General features: G+C 33.7%; 1 protein-coding gene across 1 annotated transcript; it reads right to left on the reverse strand.

Annotated features, from left to right (window-relative positions):
• Nucleotides 1-12,417: 12,417 nt before the first annotated feature.
• LOC143574934 (uncharacterized) lies at nt 12,418-18,077 on the reverse strand. Its single transcript, XM_077059431.1, has 15 exons — nt 17,598-18,077; nt 16,013-16,796; nt 15,707-15,927; nt 15,550-15,618; nt 15,288-15,376; nt 14,669-14,756; nt 14,487-14,594; nt 14,214-14,411; nt 13,541-13,620; nt 13,394-13,466; nt 13,224-13,322; nt 13,038-13,143; nt 12,824-12,911; nt 12,563-12,741; nt 12,418-12,428 (listed from the first exon to the last, which is right to left on the reverse strand). Exons 1-15 carry the CDS (start codon nt 18,075-18,077, stop codon nt 12,418-12,420), a joined length of 2,673 nt encoding a protein of 890 aa, XP_076915546.1.
• Between the last annotated feature and the right edge of the window lie 1,661 nt (nt 18,078-19,738).

The raw sequence follows: 19,738 nt of genomic DNA on the forward strand, positions 1-19,738 counted from the left end.
TCACTACTAATATTACTACTACTATTGTTATTAGTACCATCGCCGTCATTATTATTATTATTATTACGGTAATTATCAATATTGTTATTATTAAAATTTTTATTATTATTATTGTTAATGTTTTTATTAGTATTAGTAATATTATTATTACTAGTATCATCGTCACTACTATTAATATAATTTAAAGTAAAATATTTTCTTCAAACAAGTTTTGAGCCATTTTGAAACTATTTTTCATTCAACAAGTCAAGTAATTAGACAATTATTTTTCCTATGTCATTGGCCGAAAGAAGACATTTGGTTTTACGTTTAAGATTTCATAAAACTTGCAATTCTTAGCGATAGCTAAAAACTTTTTGCATAGATAAAAAAATAGAATAAATCTTATTTCACCATGAGATATAAAAAAACACAATTTACAACCGATTTTCGTAAATTAAAATATATGTTGTATCCCTTCCCTTCTTTCCCCTTCGTTAACGCCAATGAGTTTCGGCTAAGAAATCATGGCACCACCTCCAACGTCAACTTTCATACCACAAAGAAACCGACACTCGAGAAGACAAACGTCGCAAGTTGCATTTTCTTGTCTTTAACTTCTCCTTCATGTATTTTTCAGACTTGTCCAAAGTGATTTTTATTCACTTATTTAGAGTATTGTTTATGAAGTTTATTTCGATTTTTCATTGGTCCTTGATCCCTATTTGTTTGTATTTTATGAAACGCAAATCCGTACATCATTCTTGGTCGCATTTTGTGATTCGGTTTACGTTTGTTATCTCGGGGTCTAAGACCAATTTCTCATCAACGTAACCGTTAAGTGGAAATTTGAACTATGAACATGTATGTGTACATAGTTATCTAATAGAAACCATTATTCATTTTATTTTACTTTTGACTATCAGCGATCGGTTCTCTCCAGACGAAGTCGTTTATTTAGAACCAGGACTTAGTCCCATGCAAATGCTAATTTTATGTTATGTAATTTTTACATAAATTGTTTTGGTTATTCGTTTGTTCTCTTTCCACTCAATGTTTTTTTATTTGAATTAATTCGTTTTTTTATCTCAAACTCACAATTTATTTTGATTTCGAAATTTCAATTGTTTACTTTGATAAACTCAAGGTTTCTATTGGAACTTTTCCTTCACAAACTTAATGGATTTTAATATTGTGATAATAGAATTTCGTTTATCCGTTTTATTTTAAATTATAAATTTATATGTTGTAATGATCACTTTATTTCATCTCAATGTTACCGTTAATCGTGCTGCAATTTATTCGAAGATTTTCATTTGTTAAACATCATGATATTTTGATAGTTAAAAGTTTCGTGTATTTAAGCTATTTGCGTTAACAATTTACATGTTCATATTTCGTTGGTTAAATGCTACGTTTACTTACCACATAATTCTCGACCCCATTATTTCAATTACATGTTACGATGTTCATAATTCTAATGTTTTCATGCTTTAATTTCATTAACTTGTTTATTTCGTTTTAACATTGTTTACTTGGTTTAGACCACGATGATTTCATTTACTTGACTTAGTGTTTTCGCGTTGTCCTTGACTTGAATGGTAATACTGTGTTTTGTAATGTTTTTACCCTTTTAATTCATTATTTATGATTTTCAAAATGAATTTTATTTAATTATCTAAAGTTTATGTTCTAAAACCACACAATAGAGCAAGTTATATGGACCATCCGACGATAGAGGTAATTATGGGTCGACACGTAATTATCAAAGTCCTCGCATAGAAAATATAATAAGTCCAGTTGTGTGAAATAACTCGGAACTTGGAATGATTTTGAGAAACGGGAAAAATACAATATGATAAGGGCATTGTGGATACGCCACTGGTACATCCTATATATAAGTGTCCTTGTCATATTGTCTGTTTGTGGCGTTCTTTCGGGTCATTCAAAGATCGACGTTATCTTATTTTAATTATGTATGTATAAAATTGTAAAAATTTTTAACAACCCCGTATATTCATTGTTATTTTTTAAAATATTTATTTTTATTTTAATTTCGGGATGAAATTTCCAAAAGTTGTAAGTCCTGTAACATTCGTTACTTTTCAAACCCGAAAATCCGACCCGTTTTAAATTTTCGGTTTTATTCATAAATATATGTATAAATATAAATATATATTTCAAGTTTCATCTTATGTTTTTCTATTATGTTCATCAACCGACACGTTTTGATGTCTCGATGTATTCGTAGTGTTTGTTTATTATCTATACAATAACTTTTCGATAATTCAACTTATAATTCAGTCGATTCCTATACGTGTCGTTTAAATTACAAAACTCCGGTAATTTAAGTTTTACCTAAACGAATCCCGAGCTATCCAAGTATAATATGCAAATAATCCAAAACATACTAACTTGTAATCCATTTATTAAATATATTCTAAAGTTCAAGGTTCAAATGGTAACTATTATTTAATTATGATTTAAAAGAAATATGAAAGTCTAGGGGCTGAAAGTGTAAATATTTAATAATAATAATAATAAAACAGCAGCACTAGCCGTCCTCCCCACCTCCCTCGCATTTTTCCGGCGACGGATCCTCCGGCGACGGCGAGGAAACTCCGGCGAGCCATTAAAACACTTCAAAACGCTATTTTTAATCAATCTTAATGATATAAACTCGTTTCTCCATCATATTAATGCTTAATTAAGACCCATTACGCGTAATAACACACTACAACGTTCGGATTCATACCCCAAACCGCCGGATTTTATTAAATTCTCAATAACTCGTATTAAACATCCAACGGACCATCTACAACTATAAATAGCATCCTAATTTATTCCTAAATGTGCTACAAACCTAAAATCATACAAACAAACTCGCGAATACCATCAATTTGTTCTTATGTTATCGGCTCCGGCCAACTCGTCGTTCAACCTCTTTCCGACACCATCTGAGGTAATTGTTACATGTTTATGATTCGCTTTAACCCGGAAAACAAAACCCCTAACCTAAATCATTCAAACCTAAAACGAATCTGGAGAATTGAGAACCTAGGGTTTATGTGAAGAAGATGAAGTTGGGTTTATTGTTTATAATTATCAGTTTCCATCCTCTAACAACAATACTAAATTGGTCCAGTGGTTCTGTATGTGTTGTGTGGCCATGGAGACCCGAGTTCGAACCCGGGTCACAGCAGATCCAGTTTACATTTTTTTAAAACTATTTTTATTTGTTATATTAAATCAAATATATATTTATCTTTATAAAATAAATAAAATTATTTTTATAGATTAGCAAATATTGTTTTAGATTTCGTTAACCTTTTCACCCAAAAACCAATCTCTCAAAACCCGGTAACACTCGTTAAACTCGTAAAATAATTATATAAAATGATATATATAGTGTCGCTGTATAACTTTATAATTTCTAAACCAACAAACGTTTATTCTAAAATAAAGTATACCGCTAACGCTAAAAATTCCGTTATATTAAAATATTCAAACTTGATATTAATATAGTAATTTAAGGTAATATTAAATTAATAATTCATTTAAAATTCGTTGAAGCTTTACAATAAATAATATAATATCCAACTCCATAATAAAATATACATTTAACATCTCTAATTCCCAACAACCCGATCTATTTACTTTTAAGTCATTAGTTAATATTGATTTTGTTTTTTTAGTTCTAGTTCGTGACGTTCAATTGCTTCGGTTTCATTTACGCACTTTCGGTTTTATTTCAACTTTGTCTTCAACTTCAAGGTGAGTTTCTCACACCCCTTTTTTTTTACCTTTTTATTACTTTTGGGGGTAGCATATATATCCTATCAACATTACAATTTCGTTTATTCATTATTTACAAACTACAATTCGTTACATGGACTTGTGTGTTTATCTGCTTACTTGCTCAAAGATTATGTGCTCATGGTTTCCTCATTAAGTATGATCATACGCCCCCCTATGCACTTAGGACCTCGATGATATGAGTGGAATAGGGACCCCCGATCCAAGTACGTTGGTTGTTACCAACGGAAAGGACACTTACTTGCGCTTATCTGAGTACGCTGGTGCACAATCCCAGTTGGAAAGGACGTTACTTGCTCATTTACACTTGTTCATGGAATTGTATGATTTTTATGTATGTATATCAAAACTTGTGTGAACTCACCAACTATTCATTTAGTTGACATTATTTTATATATATGCTACAGATACCTTATTTAGAGAATGCTGCCGTGACGAGGACACTAGAACCTAGGTTATATTAATAAATGAACAAGTTGTTAATTGTTCTTGTATTTTCCTTCTATTTCTTGTTACAAACTTGTGTACTGGATGTTTAAATTAATTAATGATAATATTGTCACTTAATAGTGTCACATGTGTTTTGGGCAATCTGTACATCACACTCGAGCGTATTCCGCTTTAGCCGGGGTGTTACAATATTCATATAAGATCATACTAAAACAAGTTAAAATCATTAAATATTATATAAATAAACGATTAAAACAATGATAAATAGTGCGGAAAACTAGTGTGTTTTATAACACATCAAATGTTCGGCTTATGGTTATTAAGTAACTCATAACTAGTCTTCTTTAGCTTCTTCACCATGAGAGCTCGATTCAATGTATAACAAGCATTATTCACAGCTTCATTCCATAATTGAACAGGAAGCTTAGAATCTACTAACATAGTTGTAGCCGCCTCAATTATGGTCTGATTCTTCCTTTCAGCAACCCCGTTTTGCTGTGGCACATAAGGAGCATTATATTCATGATGGATACTGGTGCGTGTTGGGTGTAGTATGAAAAATGTGTTAATTTTTTCAAAGGTTGTTCACACAATTTTGAGTCTTAAGTTTATAAAAATGATTATTATCTTAACAAAACCACACACAAATAGGCAAGTGTACCTATCGTATATGTAGTAAAGTATAGGTAAGAACCAAGTATTGATCCATGAACATACTTGATTTTTACTACTAAATCATTTTTTTATTGTAACCAGAAGCGGAGATCATTTTGGTTTTGGTTTTGGTTTTGGTTTTGCTTTTGGTTTTGGTTTTGGTTTTGGTTTTGGTGAATGAGTTTTAAGAAACGTAAATTAAAATTAAAAGACAATATTTTTGGGCTTTTTATATTTTAAGATAGAAAGAAGATCAAACATAAAAGTGTATCATCTTGGTTAAAACTCCTCTTAACTTGGTTTAGTAGTTGATTAGTAAGCATGTGATTTGAGCTTGCTATGGTGATTAAAAGTGAGAATAACATCGTTAATCATGTTATTCCATGATAATTAGAGAAAGAGATAACTCTTGACCCTTTTACTAAAACATCATTTTATGTAAGAAAGTGGTTTTTGATAAAGATAAGTTAACTCACTTTAAATATGAGACATTCCCTTAAATAACTAAGTGAAAATAACTAAGTGAATTGTCCTTGATACTTTAGTAAAATAACCATTGTATTATGCCTAAAATACCAATTAAGATTAGTTAAATCTCAAAGTTGTGTACATGATTACTTCTATTCGAACAAGATCGTGAAACCACTCATAACCATTTGGTTAACGATTATTTTGCTTAAATGTGCATGATCTTCAAAATTTCTATGTCGCTTTCGCATGAGCCGCCCTCTTTCTTACGAATTCTTGTCGATTTATAGTGCAAGTCCCCATTTTTTAACAAGGAAAAGATGCTATATGTAAAATAGTTTTGGGAAAAATAAATCTTTCATGTTTTGGCAATGACTTAATGTGACATAAAATAGTTTTAGTTCATCATTGATAACTATATGTCACACACATGCCTCTTAACATTTAATTGATCATTATTAGTGACAAGTAAGCAAACATAAGACTTAATCAAGACAACAAGTATTCAAGATCAAGATTATCAAGTACATGTTTACCAAGGGTTAAATCAAGATTTCTACACCAACATAAAGATGAAGAAATCACAAAACTAATCAATTTAAGACTAATTAACAACTTAGTTAAGACAAGTTGTTAGTTTTTATAAACTTAGGATAAGTTCATAAAATATATATTTAAACACAATTGTTATATATCAAATACTCTTGGTAAGTCTTTCATCTACTCCATTCATTGGACAACAAGCTTCACCAAAAGAGCAGGTCAAAGATAGGTCAAAGATAAGAAGGTAAAAGCTTTGGATGAAGTTCATAAAATGTGTTTAACCAAATGGGTGAAATTTGGGCTGTAAACGAACCAAACAAAGAAGAACAAGACTTTGTTCATGTTCGTTCGTTAAGGAAATAATTTGTTCATAAACGGTTCACGGACACTTACCGAATGAGATTTTATGTTCGTGTTCGTTTATTAAGGAAATGAATGTGTTCACGAACACAAATAAAATCGGCAAAGCCTAGAAATTAAGACCGGTATATTCATCAACGTGAATAATGAAAGCATATAAACAAATCGAACGAACATGAACATGGGTATGTTAGTGTTCGTTCATTTAACTTTAAACGAACATGAATGCTTAATCGAACGAAAATTTATGTTTTTGTTTGTTTATTTAAAAAACGAACACTTGTGTTCGTTTATGTTCGTTCAACATAATTGAACAAAGATAAACGAACATAAATGAAAAAATATAAACGAACACAAACAAATATAAATGAAGACAAATTAACAAACACAAAAATTTAAGTAGATAACTTATCCAAAAAATATTTAATTATTTTATATTAACACATAAAATAAACAAACATAAACGAACGTTTAGGAACATAAATGAACGACGGAACATGTATTCATGTTCGTTCGTTTAATTAAACGAACACAAACTTTTTGTTTGTATTCGTTCGTTTATTTAATAAACGAACCTCCCACCAAACGGTTCACCGAACGTTCGATTCGTTTACAGGCATAGGTGAAATATTTAAGTTGTGTTACGTGGAGAAGTGGGAAGTGAAAGGGATATCTTCCCATATGTGTCAGCCAAACCTTGAAGAAAATGACCATACACAACGTTCATGTTGGCAAGTCTAGTGTGAAGTAGACTAGGCGTCCACAATCGTTGAGCGACCGGCGGGCCACCAGTCCCTTAGCCTTGTCTCTCACATACTTGGATATAAATAGAAGACTTTCAAATTGAGTCTTCACCCCTTTGCTATACGCATTAGTACACAAACTTCAAAGATTTTCTCTTCCATCATTCAAGTCAAAATTAAGCTTCAATTATATAGAGAAGAGATTAAGTGTATAACATAAAGAAGAGCTCTCGCAAGCAATCCAATTAACCATCTTATTTGTGTTTTGAGGGGTAACATTAGAGGTTGTTCTAGTGTTTTGACAAGTGAGAATTCATCATTAGTTGATGATTTGAAAGGGTAACACACTATCTTGACATAGTGTGGTTTTGTATTGGGTTGGAAACTCTATCTAGATATAGAATTAATTAGTTGTTATAGAAGACTCACTATCTTGATATAGTTAGATTAGAAGAAATTGAAAAGCCAAGTACTTAGTGTGTTCGGGGAAGAAGGTAATCACTTCCTTTGAAGGGTGAGGCGATTATAATTGGTGATCCCTGTCATTCTAGGGAGACGACTGGTGAAGAATACCCTCAATCAAGAATTTGGAAAAAGACGTAGAGTGAATTAGTTAACATTCACCTCCCCCTACCCTCTAGTTTTCTAGAGATAGGATTCATGGGTTTACAAAAGTGTATAGTTGCAATTCGTCAACTTACGTATCGTGCTTCATATGATTCGTGTGATGAAGATGTCTAAAAAAATGTTGCTGGATTGTCTCCACAATTTTTGTGATGGTACGTCTAATATTTATTGTTAATAATGTTTATTGTTATTATTAATAATTTTTTTCTAATTATATATTATATTGTTCCCATTAAAAATAACTAGTCTTCTGTTTGATATCAACCGTACGATCAACTAAATCTGGACCGTTATAAGTCCCTGAAAACCTTCGGTTGGCGATGGTTTTTTGTTTCGTTCACGATGTCTCAGTTAAACAGTTAACACTCTATTTCGCCCCAGATAGGCGCTTGAGTTGAATCTCACCGTAGGTCATCTGCCTTAATTCTCTCTACCTCAACACTTTTCTCTCATGGCTAACGACATGAAGGTTAAATCTAACAGGTAATTGCCAATCATTAAACGAAATTAGGATTCATATTTGGTTTATTATCAATCGCATTTTCTCTTTTTCTTCCCAATTTGGCTCTCCGTTTCTATTACCTCCGGCAACAGGTTTGAATCCAGTGGCTTCATGTTCTGAAACTGTCAAGGTATGTTCTCAGTTTTAAATTTAGACGATTTCTATTTAGTTTTTTGGATTTAATTGAGTTGTTTTGATTGAATATCAGTTTGCAGTTGCGTACAATACATACACATCCTTTTAGACATTGATTATGATTGATACCTAAAGATCCGAATATGCATCCCACCGGTTTCAGATTCTGGCAACCTAAAAGGGAGCAGGTGAAGCTAACGTGATCATAATTCAGTTGCCTTCTCCGAATCACCAAGGTAACTCCCCAAATTATGTTACATTAAAGTACAAATTATTGTGTATAATTTTAGTTGTATGTGTTTTATCATTTATGTTAAAAATCGAGAAATATGCATGTGACGTGATGATTGTGTTGGTGCCAAAATATATAGCGTAAACTGGGCTTTGTTAATCTACTTAATTCTCTTGTCATGTCCTGTTGACTTACTTTGAATGATTCAGTTGTAATTCCAGTGAATTAAATTGACTAATTTCAGAGAATTTCAGAGATATCAACCGAATTGTTTTATTTTATAAAGGCTCAAATTGTTTTAAACGCATGGTTGCTTTGCAATCAAATGATACTCATCCATCAATTTCAATACATGACCTCATGAGGATGCTTCAGATGGAGGGAATTTTGGTTGGAAAAAATTATGGAATTTCGCAAGACAATTTTTTCCTTTTATTACACGTACAGTACTCCCCGAAGCATTCGAAAATGTCCCTGTAGACCTATTCAGAATGTTTTACCACGCCATTTACCAGTGAGTCACACCTTTCTAATAAGTTTTAAATTTGTTCTAATTTATAGTTCTTGATATATATATACATATGCTCTTACAGATTTCATATGCAATAAACTTTGCGTTTATGGAGGACTTGAAAAATAAGATAGCACAAGATTATGCCTGTTTGTCTCAAATGTCGATTGTTGAGGAAGGTGCTGTAAAGGTATTTATAAAATCTTGATAATGCCTTTTAATATGATGCATGGTAATATCCATCATTGTTCTCCCATAGTTAATAATGCAGTCTATAGAGCTCATTATAAACTGCTAAAAACACATGTATTCACGGTAACCGATTTCAATGTAATGGTATGTTACACTTTAGGTATTCATCTTCCACTTTCTTTATATTTATAACATGGTTGGCTCATATAATTCATTTTGAAATTTATAAGCCTTACACTCTGTTCCCGAGTTTCATCTAAGAGAGAAAAGAAAATGAGGAGAATTACAAGAGAAAAGAAAGAGATGGGGAGGAAAATGTGTCGTTTTATTTCGTGTTCCCGAGTTTAATGAAAGTGGAAGGAAAGGGAAAGAAAATGTAGGAGTTAATAGGCAATTAATGATACATACACATTTGCTCTCCTAATCTCTCCAATTTGGAAAGATGATTATACACTTAAATTTTCTAGTCTTTTCTCTCCCCCCCCCCCCCCCTCCCCTCCCCTCCCCTCCCCTCCCCTCCTTAAAAAATCTCTAGAACATGATTCCTTCACCTTTTCTTCTCCTTTCCTTCCCCTCCCCTCTTTAAATAAGACTCGGGAACACAGCGTAATAGCTTACAAAGGTAATAATATCTCGGTTAATAGATGGAAAGAATAATGTCAGCGTTTTATAATTTCCTTAAATTGAAACTTAATGTATTAGTGTTTGTTAATTAAAACTGTTCAATAAGTAAGAAAATACTACAGATTGAAAACTCAAAAAGGAACACAATTGTTTTTGTTGATCTGTTTGTGAAATTGTTATTCCCACTTGTCGTTAATTGAAGCTTTGGACAACTTTGCTATTATGAGTATTCGGAAATATTAAACAGATCAAGGGTGTTTTGTGTATGGGGTAGCTCTTAAATTTTTGTAAGTTGTAGCAGCAAAGTCAAAACCAGCATATTGTTGACATACAAGGGTCATCTGAATTTTGGGTTCAAACAAGACTTGGTTTCGAGTCAAAGCTTAGTAAACCGAGTTTTGGGAACAAGTTAACTATTATGATAAATTATTATTATTACTACTACCACTACTACTACTACAAGTTGGTCATCCTTTTGCTCATAAGTGAAAAGATCGAGTAAAATTTTTATTTTAAACAAATAGTGTTTTCGATTAGATTTCATAGAATATTAATTTTGCCAATAAGATAATAAATTGCCGTCCACCGGACGGGTATAAAAGTATAAAACTAGCTTTTATTGTTATTAATATAACATGGTTCGTGTTTTAAGTGATGGTGGTTACACTGACCGAACCCTAACCCAAACCTGCTTGGGATGTTAAACTCTGTCGTCTTCCATTCAGACATCACGTGTTTTGGTCACTTAATCCAGCCTGTTTTCATCCTAGGCCCCTTCACTTTCAATATCTGCCCCCATTAGATCCATCACAAGATGAGAAACCAATGTCATTTGTTCCCACCTTTAAATCAGACTCAAGAAGTCCATTTCTAGCACAATTTTGTGTTTGTTTTTTATTTTCATTTTCTAGAAAAGCCAAAGGAGATTAACAAATATAATATACAAAATCATATCCCCAAAATAAAAATAAACAAATAAATAAACCAATAACAAATCTTAAACAACCAATTTCAAGTTACAAAACGTTAACCGTTATAATCGAACCTATGTAAATCAAATCATTCAACTTGCTTTGGTTTAAATGGTTTAGTTGGTTTCAACTGTTCATAAACGCCCTTATTTAAGCCAGAAACCACTAGAAAGAACCAGATAGACCATGAATTGGTCAAAAACTAACAAAGAAACACCAACACTCTTAGCTAAAAATCAAAGGTATTTCCGACATATTATCGCCTTACGTACATATAAATAAACTTACTCTAAAAGGAAAAAAGCTATACAAATGTATAAAACCTTCATTTACCAATCATATAACTAGGTGTGTTTAAACCCACGCATTGCAGCAGGGATGCGGCGGGAATTCGATCGGCGTCACCTTATTATGGTAATGCAGCGTGGGTATGATGGAAATTTGATCGGTAAACTAAGGTCCCAAGCTTACATATCTTTATCTACACCACAACTAACCACTCCAACTTGTTACTTTGTTAACAATTAGTTTCCATACATGTATATAAAATTTGGTGGTGATAATGGCAAAAACTCTCAACTAACAATATTAATAAATCATCATCATCGTACTCTGTAAATCTCACCAATAGCAAAGTTATAGTAGGGTCTGAGGAGGGTAGATGTATGCAGCCTTACGTCTACCCTGTAGAAATAGAGAGGTTGCTTCCGGTGAGACCCCCAGCTCGATAGTAGTTTTGCTTCAAGCCTTGAACATAAGTCACATAACAATCAGCCATTGGGACGGGACACAGGCTGATTGGAGCCATCAACGACACCACATGATGTCCGATTAACCTTCCGCCACTTTTCACGTTATTTTCACGAAATTAGATTAATAACGTCAAAATTAGTGCAGTTTCACTTTTGCCCACCCGATGGCCCACACGTATATAAATTATATGTGTGCGCCGCAAGTAGGGAATTAGCAATATTAATAGATAATAATATCATATAATGATGCAAATAGTGTAGACGTATATCAACGCCACTTTTGGAAGGGATAAGAACAAGGCATTAATGGCTTTTAGTCAAGTAGGGGCACTTGACACTATTGCATACGTAAATGAGTAAAGGTAAGTCCAACTACTAAAACAAACATTACTCACTTTTAACATCTAGTGGAAGGTGATGTCATAAACCAAGAATTGTGGTAATGAAATGAGAATAAATTTGCATTTTTCTTAACTTCCATGATTGAGATGAGCTGTCTTAGCAAACATCTGAGGGTCACTTTTAACCAACTTATTTATGAATTGGTCATTTTGGGTTATGCTTAATTTCTAATGTTTGAAATGGGTCACTTAAAAAACTTTAGTTTAAAAGGAAACAAAACTCGGATAATCATTTATTTGCTTTATGCAAAAATAAAAATATATATATATACACAAGATAGCTTTTGTGATCATGTTTCACATCCACTAGTTACTTGTTTTAAAAAACAAGACCAAAATTAAGTGTGGCCTTTGTTCACATCTGTTCATGTCCGTTAACTAATTGAACAAGATTCCTTGTTCATTATCCGCTTGGTTCATTTGCAACCCGAGATGTAAGGACTCTTGGTTGCGTTCACTATACAATTTCTGAGATTTTACAGGCTCAAATAGAAAAGTTAAAAACAGTAATCATTTAGTTCAGCAAGCGGTTGACCAAGACTTGAGTCAACTTTTATCTTCACTACATGTTCTACTCTTACTCAAGTTGCCTGTTTACTTACCTTGAAGGCCGAGTAACTGTGATATGCTCCTACATAACCGTAAAATGCTAAAAAATCCCATTCTGAGATCTTTAACTGCTGCTGCAATCTCAGCTATAAGTGTTTCATTGGATGAAATCTGTGATTCATCAACCGAAACGTCGATCTGGCACGCAGCAACATCTGCTGGATAGATACCCCTGTTTGCATAGTGTGCAACATTTTAACGATCTGATGTCAACGAAATCATTGACCAAATAATAAGTATAAAACGTAAAGCACCTTTTCAGACATGATGTGTCTAGATTTAATGTTACTTTCTTTCGGCTGTTTGAATCAAAGAAATAAAGCTCCAAATCAAGACATGCGTCTGCAAATCAACAAACTTTGTAATAAGAGTTTACTTTTAGAAAAAAAAAACAAGAATATGATATAATGAGAGTATAATGAGAGAAAAGCAAAAATATTATATAACAGAACATATAGGCAGGATTACCGAAAGACGTGCGAAAACTTGCATGAATCAGGTTCTTTATCTCGAATTTGGCACGTTGTATCTCATCCATCACATCAACCAAATTTCCCAAAAGAGAAGTTGTCATCTTTTTAATAAAAAAAAAAACTTTTTAAAAATAAGAAGTTAAAGGATGTTAGTGTTACATATTTTTATGAAGATCCTTACTTGAGTTTCATGTGCCATAGTTGTAGCAGTTAAATCCTTCTGTACTAAGCCAGTATTGAATACAAATCCAAAAGCGGTTGAAGCATCCATATCTTTAAACTTTTACAAAGCAATACAAATAGTTAATAATCATAAAAAAAAAGAATGAACACAATTATATAATACTTCACCTTGTGTATATTCATTTGATTTAATGTATTGGAAACTGATAATCTTGGGACTACACCAGCAGTGACAGTTAACCTATAACAAGAATAATAATATGTGTTATGATGAAGTCTATTCTCTAATACAAGTTATGATAAAGACGAGTCAACCTTTGAGATATTAGGTCAAGGTAGTTAAGAACTAAATCATGATGATCTTTGCACTTCTTCAGATCGTCTATAACAAAAAGCTGGAACAAGAGTGACAAAGTAGCAACAAAAGTTGCATCAATCATATTATCATCTGAAATGATATAATGAATTAATAAGTTGAGTAGGCTTGTAAACAAACCAAACATTCAATGAACCGTTTGGCACAAAGTTCGTTGTTTTAACAAACAAATGGATATGAACAAGATTTTATGTTCATTTAGTTAAACGAACAAACATGAACACGTCTCATTCGTTCATTTATGTTTGTGAGCATTCCTTCATGTTCATTTATTCGTGTTTGTTAATGTTCGCCTGCTTTCGTTATGTTCGTTAATTTACATTTGTCTTATTTCATTGATTTACATTTGATTATACATTCACTTAAAATAATTATGTTCATTCCAATTTACTCTAATTCGCTCGTTAATGTTCATTCACGTTCATGAACCGTTCGTTTATAGTTTATACTCTTAGCAAACGAACATAAACAAAGACGAACAAGACAACACCGTTTGTTTAATTGTTCGCGTTCAATCGTTTGTTTTGTTAAAGTTAAACGAATGTACACAAACACGCCCCGTTCGTGTTCATTCGGTTCGTTTACCAGCCTAAAGTTAAGTATATACAGAACCTGCATATCCTTCCGTATGATCTGACAACGTGCTCTTTTCATCAAATAACTATTGGCATTTGCAATGGTATCAGCAGTGTTCGGTTCTCCTTTCATCTTACATGATACGTGGAAAGATTTAGTCAAGTTGGAAATTCTTGTATAAATGTCTTCTACCGTCTGTGTCATCGAAGCAATTTTGTCTTTGTCTACTTGGCACTGTAAAAATCAATAATATAAAAAAAACAACTATTGTCTGGTAAAAAAAACAGATTTAAAATAGGGGTTAGATACCTCTTCAATGTCCTTAGTATTAACTTGAACATTCAGTGACTTTTGTAATGAATTTAACTTCATTGTTTCACACTCTCGGATTCCAGAGGCAAGTAATTGCCCATTTTTCTACACATAAAACAGAAATGAGAATGTACAGAGGTAAATAGAGAGTTTGTTAAAGAAGATAGGAGTACTAATACCAGTAATCGCTCCCGTTTAGCATGCATTAGCTGCAACTTTGCTTGCTCGTACACATTTGTACACAGTGTCAATTTTGTTTCTACTGCTCTGTAATTTTCCATATGAAGAACATTAAAATTTGACACATAAAAGAAACTAATTCAAAGAAGGATATGATATACTTTATCTTTTATGGGTAATAACTTCAAGAACTCCTAATAACTAATTTAATTATTTTATATGTTTAATATTAATTGAGGGTGGTTTTGTCATTTGTATATGTATATATGTGATTACATAGATCTAATCACATATTTACATGTGTAATAACCCAATTATATATTTAATATTATTTGAGGGTGGTTTTGTCATCTGTTTTATGTAAATATGTGATTACATATATCTAATTACAAGTTTACATATGTGTAATAACCCAAACACATACATGTGTAATAACCAATTCACATATATGTAATCATAAAATCGTATATACAAAATGGCAAAACTACCCTCAAATACTATTAAGATTTAAGTATAAAATAAATATATAAAGTGAATGGTTGCTATGAGTTCTTAAATAAATTATTGGGAAGTTCTGAAATGATCCTAATCTAAAAGAACGGTCTACGCATAAATTACCTTTTATCCTGAGAACGGAATTCATCAGAAATAAGTTGATATGTTTGCGACCTCTGAAGCTGCCCCAGAATATCTTCCAAACGATCAATCTGCAAAGACGGCAACCATCACAAAATATTAAACAGAACCCAACATCACAACCAATTCCATGATTTTGATTCCTTCAACTTTGGAGTTGAAAAAAAAATGAAAAGCCAGAAAGTTTTTTAGATATTTTACTAGCTAATAGTTGTGGCAAAAAAAAAGGTATAAAAGAATATACCGCATGCAAATTCATTTTATCAACGGAATCTGGAAGAAGTTTTGTTTCCTCAAGAAATCCAGTATGAATCTGCAAAATAGAACGTCAGGCAAAACATGATATAAAACCAAAAACAACTACTCTAATAACAACACGAATTAACGATTGACAACCCGACCTTAGACAAATGTTCCAGATTAGGGCCAACGCTTAGCATCCCATTGTCACCTGAGAGTTCAAGACCAGAACTTATACTCGTTTTGACTTTAACAACTTTGTCAGTAGTAACATTTTCAGCTTTTCTTTTCCGCTCAGCAGAGTTTACTTGAGACGGTACATTTTCTGCATTAAAAGTATCATTGTTTTCTTTATTTGAAGGGTTTCTACCAAACTGGTCTGCTAAATTCTGAAAAGAATGGAACACAAGAGTCAAACTATCTTTAGTACATTCACTAAGCTTTAAGAGAAAATAAGTAAAAAAGACATATAATCTTGACCTTTTGACACGAGATTTCATCCATCCTACCATGTAATACAAAAGAATCTTTCATTACTGGTTGAAACTTTTCATGTTCTATATTGTTTGATAGGTTTGTTGAGTTTCCCTTTGTGTCAGAGTTATTGTGCACATTACAGAAAAGATCTTCACTTTCATGCACCTTTTCTCCAATATTGGAGCCTGCAATATATACTGGAGTTGAACCAATCTTATTTTCATCATCTTTATAACCATATCTGATATCTGGAGATCTTAAAATAGTTTGATGCGCGCGTTCTCCAGACCGCGTATTTTCATATGGTAAAACCATTTGTGTTGCGACAAGATTTTTTGGTGTCCCGGTCTTATTACCATCCAAAATCATCTTAGACAGACCAGCAAAAGATCTAGATTCTGAATCTTGAAGTTTAGCATTCAAAGTAGCAGAAATGGGAGAAGCTTCCAGAATCCTTAGTTTAGAAATGCTTTTTTGTAGAGATGAACGACTAGCTCTTTGAACAAGACTTGTTGGGTTGTTGAAAGGAGTCACGGTTCTTGGAGATTTAAACAGACCGACACTGTTTAAAAGTGTGTGGCTTGGCTTATCAGTTAAACGGGTTATTGAACCCGCCAAAGGAGATTCCATTTCCTTTCCTGCCACATCATTGAATTGATGAGCTGCACTTGCATGATTTGAAGGAGTCTGTTGACTAGTTGTCGAGAATTTAAATCTTGAGTTGACTCCAAATGCATCTTTCACGGGTTCATTTGGTTTAACAGTAAGAGTATCCTATAAATCAGAAGTGTATTAACAAAAATCAGGTAACTGCAGTTGGACATAATAAACTTTTATGCAGTATTGAATAACTTTGGGAAACTTTCGACTCATTCGATCCATTTGACATGTTTCCTTTAGGTACCTCTTTTATTTTTCCCATTTTAACCGTTAGCTAAAGTTTTAAAAAATAAAATATATATATACACACACACACATATATATAGCCTGAATCGACTCATTTGCATGGCAGAGAAAATTAAGTACAAATAACAGATCACTGTCATATGCATGCTCATTAATGTGAATGGAGGTGAAAAGAGAGAATGTAACCAGGGGTGCAAACAAACCGAGTCGCACGTGGGCTAATCATAATCAAATCAATAAAAAGCTCGAAACGAGACGCGTCTTATTGAGCCCGAGCCTCGAATAAAGCTCGTTTCATTATCTAGCACAAGCTCAAGCCTTGTGTATTTTTAAGGTTTAACTCTTTTGGACTTCTATGTATTAATTTCACACTGCACAATCGAGCTTTGGCTCGTTTAAGGTACGGCACGCGATCTTGAGCCGAGCTTAGGCTCATTTAAGATTTTCTCAATATATAAAAATAATTAAAAATGTATAAATCCTACCTCGAACTCACACGTAAGTCAAAACGAACCGAGCTCGAGCCTAGTCAAGTTTGGGCTCGGCTCATTTACACCCCTAAATATGACACCGCATAAAGCAAGAATTGACAGGGTAATAATCAGAAAGAAACAAACTAGAGCATAAATAATAGCAGTAACAAACTTGATATTAGTTCTGAGTGCTTACTCTGAAAGATTGATTGGGGGACAAAGATTTAGACAAAACCCCAAATGCAGTCTGCTGCTTATTAGAAAGAAGCTTTAACCTATCATCTGCAACACCTGTGTCAACTTGTTTTTTGTGCTCATCGTCACTCACAATGCCTTTAATATTACCATCTTGACGAGCTTCTTTCTGTGACTTTTGCACAGTAATATGGGAAACCGAGAGCATGTCATTGTGGTCTAGTGCTATTAGTGGAGGAGACAATCTCCCATAGTCATACTTATCGTGATATTCTCCAACAAGAGTCATGTCATTTGAATGAGAAGTGGTGGTTGATTTAGGGACAGAAACATGAGGTTTATTTTCAAGTGTGAATTGCATGGTGCTTCTTGGGCCAGGAGTAGGGGTTTTCTCCTCAGAGGAAATTAAAGTTTTGAAATCTTCTGAGCAGTCTGACCTAGCAACGCTGCGATAATGCATGGAAAATGCTGTTGAATCCATTGTTTGATCATCTGCAGCAGAGTCTGAGAAACCTGGTCTGATAAAACTTGGTTTTACGGGACCAAAGAAATGATCTTCTGGTAGCAGTAATTAATTGATATGAATAAAGAAACAGTTAGCGGCATTTGTATAATAATGATATTACTAGTATCAATTAAGAAGACTTGCCGGTGGCGGAAGACGACGGAGATGGAATAAGTTGAAAAAAGGGTTCGGATTCATCCAAATCATCATCACCTGACGGTGGTGAAGTAGGAGGCTGGGCGTTGTTTCGTCAGGTTCGTATATGCGAACCGAAGTGTTCTCTGCAAAGCTGACGCGACGAGTCCGCTTTTTGTTGAATGCCGTTGTTCCTTCTTCTTCCTCTTCTGCCTTCTTCATGTTCGACATTTCTTAATTAGGGTTTCTTTCGTCACTATCGACAACTTTTGTGCGTGATAACACCAACACTACTACTCTTTCTAAAATTATTATTTTTGAAATATACAGCCAGCCAGCCAGCCACAGATGTGTAGAACAAATTAAGGCTAACAAATTAAACAATCAAAAGCTTCAAGCAAATTAAAGCTGCATCACCTCTCCCGCGTTAAACCTAGCCACTTTGATCTATTTCGTATTCATAAGACGGTTCACTATGGACGTTCGGGGGGGGGGGGGGGGCGGTTTTGGGAAGTAATGTCGGGTTCCGGTGGTGATTGGTTTCATAATTATTAATCATATTAATAATAGAATACGCAGGGGAATACAAAAACGAGTAATCACAATTTAACAGAACCGCACAGGATCTGGTTACAAACAATACGAGCACGATTCGAAACAACCAAAGTAAATAAAACAATAATCATAACATTATCAAATTTACCTCGGTCAATAAATAACCGGTTGAGACAACGAGGGCTAACGGACGACGCTAGGTGACCAAACGAGATAAACGACCAACGGTGGCGGTGCACGAATGGACCGGCAGCGGCGGTGGGACAGTCCGGCGGTGATGGCGGCTTCGGCTGGGCTGCGACTTGCTCCGGCTACCGACGGTGGAGGGGCGGCGGCTATGCGGTGGAGCCGAGAGAGAGGGAGAGAGTGGTGGCTAGGGTTATATGTTAATATCTTTTTAAACCCGAATGACATATTAACTAGTTTATATAACTAGTTAAACATTTTCTTTATCTTAAATAATAGAGAGACTTCTGTCAATAAGGCCCTCGACTTCTAAGCAAGTTTTTTTTCCTTAATTTACATGTATAATGGAGTGTTCCATATAGCATTACAACATTAGCAATAGCTAAAATGAAGAAGTGAGTAAACTACGATAGCATGTTAGTTTAGGTCTGCCTTTACTCTCCTCAATATGCTACAGAGATTTTCCATTATTTATACTTGAACAATCATGTATCTCCTATTTACATGCTTAAACAATTTCAATCTCTTTCTCTTTCTATTATCTTATCCGAGATGCACACCACGCCAATTCCTCCCTAAAAACTCCATTCCTTACCAAGCCCATCCTTGAGTGATCACTCATCCACCTTAACGTCCTCATCTTTCATCTCTAGTTTTCATGTTCGTGTCCTTTTTAATGGCCCAACAGTTGACTCTGTATAACAATGTCTATTTCTTACCGGCAGGGCTGAATTTAGAGGGTGGTGGGGTAGTCGACGGTC

The sequence above is a fragment of the Bidens hawaiensis genome, unplaced genomic scaffold, assembly GCF_021521415.1.
Source record: "Bidens hawaiensis isolate Kalapana, Puna unplaced genomic scaffold, B.hawaiensis_p1.1 tig00027176_1, whole genome shotgun sequence".
Lineage (NCBI taxonomy): Eukaryota > Viridiplantae > Streptophyta > Magnoliopsida > Asterales > Asteraceae > Bidens > Bidens hawaiensis.

Excerpts from the sequence above, each read along its gene's own strand:
- LOC143574934 (XM_077059431.1), bottom strand. The coding sequence starts at position 18,077 with ATGGATTCAACAGCATTTTCCATGCATTATCGCAGCGTTGCTAGGTCA. Across the intron at positions 15,619-15,706 it reads ATCTGGAACATTTGTCTAAG|ATTCATACTGGATTTCTTGA; the intron begins GTCGGGTTGTCA and ends TCTATTTTGCAG. Across the intron at positions 12,742-12,823 it reads GACACATCATGTCTGAAAAG|GGGTATCTATCCAGCAGATG; the intron begins GTGCTTTACGTT and ends CTATGCAAACAG.